The sequence below is a fragment of the Molothrus ater genome, chromosome 4 (assembly GCF_012460135.2).
Source record: "Molothrus ater isolate BHLD 08-10-18 breed brown headed cowbird chromosome 4, BPBGC_Mater_1.1, whole genome shotgun sequence".
Classification (NCBI taxonomy): Eukaryota; Metazoa; Chordata; class Aves; order Passeriformes; family Icteridae; genus Molothrus; species Molothrus ater.
Window position 1 is genome coordinate 10,628,737 of NC_050481.2, and position 6,000 is coordinate 10,634,736.

General features: G+C 52.2%; 1 protein-coding gene across 2 annotated transcripts in view; it reads right to left on the reverse strand.

Moving 5' to 3' along the window:
* SEPTIN11 (septin 11) overlaps positions 1-5,672 on the reverse strand; it is a 43,073-nt gene extending 37,401 nt beyond the window's left edge. For both annotated transcript variants that reach the window (XM_036381620.2, XM_036381618.2), the window contains exon 1: positions 5,585-5,672. In XM_036381620.2, the coding sequence (XP_036237513.1) occupies positions 5,585-5,611 (27 nt within the window). In that variant the 5' untranslated portion in view covers positions 5,612-5,672. The remainder of the gene's footprint in view (positions 1-5,584) is intronic.
* Positions 5,673-6,000: the final 328 nt, after the last annotated feature.

Here is a 6,000-nt window from a genome sequence, read left to right on the forward strand (position 1 = left end):
GGAACCCCTATCTGGAAGGCTAAAAGCAGCCCTGCAATTCCACCTCTACTTCAGGTCACACTACTGTACTCCCTGTGAGCCCCTCTTCATGCTGCCCTGCAGAGCCACAAGCTCATGGGGTCACCAAACAAACCATCTCCCCCCCAGCTTGAGCCTTTCACTTTCTCTACAGACAAAAACAGAGCTGTCACCACCAGACTGCCAGAATCTTAATTCAAGTCAAGTTCATGTGCTTACACAAAACACTTTGCACACTTGGTGCATTCAACACATCTGGTAAATAAGTTCTGTTGAGCCTTTTGCTTACAGGACACAATAATTGACTTTGCACCCAGCGAAGCCACCAGTGAAACACCCAGACTTGGCTCAACACCTCCAGATCCACCGACAGCCCCGAACAGCCCAGAAAGGCATTTAAAAATGTCCCGCCAAGGAGTCAAAACAGTGCCTCACTTCCACACCCATCACGTGAGAGAGGTTAATGTAATTCCTGAATGAAAGTCATGAGAGGCATGCAGATTTCCAGGAACAATTTATATTAGAACTACTGCTGTGCACAGGAATCAGCTCTCAGGAGCTGCTGGCAAAGCAGAGGCAGCAACCATGGCAAAACCAAAGTGTTTTTAAACCAAGTCTTTTTCTATTAGCTTCTGCCAAGTATTCATAAGCAGATCTGGTAAAGAAATAACCCACAATTACAGTACTTCAATAACATATTTACAGCAGCTAGATCCCATCTGAAAATAAACCCAGAAATAGAAAATCCAATTAGACAATAGAAAGACCTAAAGAAGCTGTAAACTCAGATGGAAGAAAGGACCAACTCCCCAAAACAGCAGCAGTCTGCTTTTTGTCAGCATCTTATGTGGGATGCTACTACAGAAAACAAAAAGCCTGCAAGAAAAGATGCAGCTTCTTCCTATTTGCAGACACTTCAAGAGCTCTAATTGCAAATCCAGATCCTAAGCCTGTGTCACCAAAAACACAGGCACAGCCTGTGTCTTTAAGTAAGGAGTCCCAAAGATAGCTCAAGACTCATAAATCACAGAGCTCAGCGAAATAACTGTTCTAGCAGGGAAAGGCAGTATTGGGCTTCGGACTACAGCTTGCGCCAGCAGAGCACCACTTAGATGGGATGAGCAGAGCACTTCAGAGAGGGAGAAAGTTTCTAGAAAGACTGGGACCTGCTAAAGGAAAACCACAGGGAGGTGTTCTTCCTTCTTGCAGCTCTTCCTTCAGCACCTTGTGCACAGCCAAGTGGACCTTGCCTACACTCCTGTTCATCACACCTACCCAAGCTGTGGACAAGAACGGTTCTGGCAACAAAGCCCTGGCCCACGGGTGTCTAAACCAGGCACCAGGGTGCAGAGGATGGGGAAATGCATCCAGATTGGAGGGAGCAGCCAAGAAGGGGCATCTCTTACTCCCACTGCATAGTGGACACAAACAAGGACTCTGTGGAGCAAGAACAACATTTGGGGTAAATTTCCATTGAGGCTGCTGTGAGCTAAGAGAGAGAGCCCAAAGTGGGTTCTGTGTCTCTGCTCCAGAGCCTTCTCCAGCAGCAGCAGCGCTGAACTGTCCCTGTGCCGTGGTGTTTGTCTGAACCATTTTTCCGCATCGCTTCCTCCAGCGGGCTGGAGAGCTGCTCACAGAGCTGGAAGTGAAGGCAGCTACACAGCGTACCTAAAAAAAGCTTAGAGTACTATTGGGAGGCTTTTCTTGTTTATTTTTACATCACCTGGTCACATCCAACTGCTCTACCCTGAAGCTGCTACAGTATCTTTCCCTGAAAGAGCCCCTGCAGCTCACAGGACTGAAGCCCAGAGCCAAACCACGCCAAGGGCAAGGCTGGATGAAGCTGCAGCATCTGCCAAGCCAACAGAAGACCCTGTGCCCTTGGCATCTCTCCTGCCAAGCAAGCATTGAGCAGCCTCACACCCATACTCCCAGAATTACCTCAAAGAGCCACAGGGCTGCTGCAGGGGTGGGAAGGGGATACATAAAACATGCCTCAGCTGTGCGTAAATATTTTATTCCTCAGATTCATGCTTAGTCAATGCTCGTCATTATTTTAGGGGCCTTACTCAGGCACTAAAATTGCCTCCCCATCATCTCACCTACACAAAGCAAGGACTTTGCAAGTATCTAAAGTATCTGACTCCAGCTCAGCTCATTCACACTGCAAAAGCTAGAGGTCCTGAGTGTGTGGTGGGCACACACACAACCTGCCCTGTGACCAAGGCTGTGCTGAAATAAACGCAAGGAGGAGGCAGGTTCCCACCATTGTTAGCATCAACAGGAGCAGCAAGAATTGTCTGAAAGAATTTCCTACTGCAAACAGGCAGCGAGGTCAATAAAGGAAACAAAAAGGTCACAAACTAAAATACAGTCCTGTGTGCACTGCCCAGGGCTTCCTTGGTGCAGACAGCTGAGCCAGGCCAGGCCCAGAAGTCCTATTCAGCAGCAGCAGGCCAGGAAGGCAAACCCTGTGCCCTGGCCACCTCAGCAGCCCAAGCAGTGCCACCCACAGCATCACCATGTTCAGTGAGAGCAGTCTGCAGCCCCACAAGGCAGAAGCATGGGGTTCCCCCTACCCTGCTACCCATCTCTTGTCCCAGGCCAGTGGTGGCCCAGTGGCACTCGGCAGCACACACAGATGTGGCTCTCCAAAGGTGCTGCCCCCAGCTCTTGCTCAGCCCAGTGGGTGTCAGCAAATCTGCTGCTAAAAGACAAAGCACAGAGGCTTCAGCCCCACACTACCTTCCCATCTCCCTCGCCTTCCTCCCCTCCATGGAAACCAGCAGTCTCTCATTATCAAGTATTTTTAAAACAGATTGAAGAGTAAGAATACATTGTGCTGTTTTAATCTCTCAGATAACATTTTCTATGGTTCCCATGCAAAATCTGCACTCCAGCCTCATTTTCCCCTTCAGTTTTTGTTAGGCTTAGAAAGAGGGGGTACATTAATAAATGAACATGAGTCTCACTCCTGTAACACAACCAAGCTGTGGTTCTGTACTCATTTAGGATAAACACATAAAGGGAAGAGTAGGTAGGCCAGGGCCCTCTTCCATACTCAGATCTACGAACAAACCATCCAACACTGGTCAAGATGCTGGGAATTAATCCAAGAGGAAGAAAAGTGTCCCCTAGCCAGCACATCTCAACAGCTTCCAGACTGGAAGTGGCTTATCTCACACTGAGCCCAGATGACCACAGCATGCTCTCAGCCTGGTGCATGTTTAAGCACAGAAATGGATTTCATCAGCTGAGAGCTCCCACAGCAGCTCCCAGCACCCATCCTGCCAAAACTTTGCTTATGCATGCCTCTACATTTGCATGCCAGGATCAGTCTCCATTAAGTCAAATAAAATTACAGGCAGCACATTACACATGTGCCTCCACATCTGTGGGATCAGAGCCTTAAAGGGAAAGCCTCCCATCCTACCAAAACACGCCCTGCTCGACTACAATTAAACACAGACACTTCAGAGCAGTTCACTCAAGTTATTTTTCTATGCATACTTTTACAATTGACATAATGTCATATCCTGCCAGGACGTAAAAGGTTGTGACTCAGGAATGTTATCATCATTTTAACTCCAACTGACTCGCTTTTGGTTTCATTCCTTTCCTTTTTCTTTCCCCCTCTTCCTTTAATTCTCCCTCCAACAAGATGCATGCCACTCGCAGCTCCACTTAATCATGTTTTGTAACGAAGTTGGAAAGGCAAACCTTCACCAGTCTTGCCTTGCTCTAATATATAATTAATTCTTCCTTCCAACTCCCTGCCACCCTCCCAGCAGCACAACAGCAGCATGCAAAGTGGGAGCAGGGAGGATTAGATAAGGAGGTACATAAGAGAGAACATGCCCAACACCTCCTGAGTGCCAGGCCACCGTCCTTTCTTCTCTTATCAACCCAAGATAAAACAACTCCCTTGTCCAAAAATCACGGATTCCACAGGATGGAGGGTCTGCCCGGCAGCTGCTTCCGAGGAAGCTGAGTGCCCTTCGCCTTCCCTCTCCCACATGCTTCTCTCATGCTGACGGATGCTTCATCCCCCAGTCAGTCCCACTGGGCTGGACTCAGCAGTCCACAGACAAGAATTTGGTTTAACTGGTGCAAAACCCTCTGTGGATGCGGTTCTGGGATGGCTGTGGACTTGGATTCACCAAAATAACCCAAGGGGCTCAGCAGCAGGACCAGTTTAACATAATTAAAAAAAAAACGCCAAACACATTCACAAGAACAAACAGCAATCACATCTTGCAATAAGCCACGTTCCTGAGCCTATTCATGCTGCAAAGTTACTGCTCCACACAAAGCCAAAAGGCTCTGCTTGGCAATACCCTTCAGCTCGCCCTAAAAAATCATCTGAAGCCACACTTTCAATGCATATTCTTACACTGAAAGCCAAACTTCAATTTCCAAGCATGCTTTAGACCTTAAGATCAAGGAAACATTTCAGAAGAAGCCTTACAAATGGCTGGTATAATTTATAGGCATTCAGTTAAGAAGCACCAGCTCTCATTTTGCTTAGTAGCATAACTTCCCCACCACCAGTAACACCATTAACCCCATCTCTATACATTTGCTTTTCCACATCAGAGGAACCATACAGCCCCACAGACCCGCAAGCACATAATAAACGCTAAAAGAAACTTGTCTCATCCTGGTCACATCTTGAACGCAGACCATTTTCTTATTTTGAGAGGGAGTCACATGCAAGTCCTCCACTCATGGGCAACTTCTATGTTACTCCCAAGCACTGAAAAAGTTACCGGGAAGTCGGTCAAGTCTCTCCCTCCTCTGGCCGACAATGCACAAAAGTGCATTCAGTCTGGTCACGGTGGAGTTTCATTCACATTTCTGCAAGCTGGACGCCAGAGAGCTTTCCTTTTCTTTCTCGGCATATTTCGTTGTTGTGGGTTTGGGGGCTTTTTCACTTTCTCCCCGTCAGGGGAAAATCTTTTGTCTTTCTCAAAACGAACATAAAACCCTCTCGGCCACCACACCCCCAGAAAAACGGTCACGCTGGAAAACGCAGGACACGCGTGCCCCAGAACACTTCCATGCCGGGACTGCCGTGCCGCGCCCGCCGCAGCCTCCCGGGGAGCGCGGGCCCGTCCCGCCCGCCGGCCGCCCACCCGCACGGGGCACAGCCCTTCCCGCTCTCAGCTTTCCCATTCACGGGCAGCGGCGGGTCAGATACACCCAGGGGAAGGCACCAACACCTCAGCGGCGGCGGACGCAGCCCAGGACCATCCCCGCCGTCCCCCTCGGGGCTCCGGGAGCAGCTGCCCGCCGCCGCCACGGCCCCGCCGCAATCACGAGCCGCGGCCACAAAACGGGGCCAAAAAAAGTTTTGCGCGGGCTCCCCCGGCCCCGGAAAGGGGCAAAGCCGGCGCGCCGCGGCAAGCCCACCGTGCCCCCCGGCACCGCACCCTCGCAGCCCCCCGCGAGCACCGCACCCCTACAGCCCCCGGCACGGCATCCCCAGCACTGCGCCCCTGCAGCCCCCGCCGCCGCGCTCCGGCGATCCGGCCCCAGCCCCGCGCTGCCCCCCGGCCCCGCGCACCGCCGGTCTGCCCACGGCCACGGCCATCGCGGTGCGGTGTCTGCGCTGCGCTGCCGCCCGCCGCCTCTGCGCTGCCTGCTAGCACTGCAACATGGCCACCCGGCGGGGAGGGCCCATGCGCAATGCAAAGGGGCCGGGCGGCGAGGCGGGACCCCCCCGGCCCTCCCCCGGGGCCGCCAGGCAGCGCGGGCAGGCGGCCGGCGCCGCCGCGCCGCTCGGGGAGCCCCGAAAGTCGGCGGGAGTCCCGGGGGGCAGCAGTCAGTGCCCAGCGGTAACCCCCCACTAATCCCTCTCCTGCCCACGCCCCCCATGCCGGGCCGCGGTACCCGGCCCCTTAACCCCGAAGGGTCTCTCTCGCCCACCCTGGCAGTGCCACAGATGAACGTACAGACACATCTGCTCCAGAGACCCTTGCA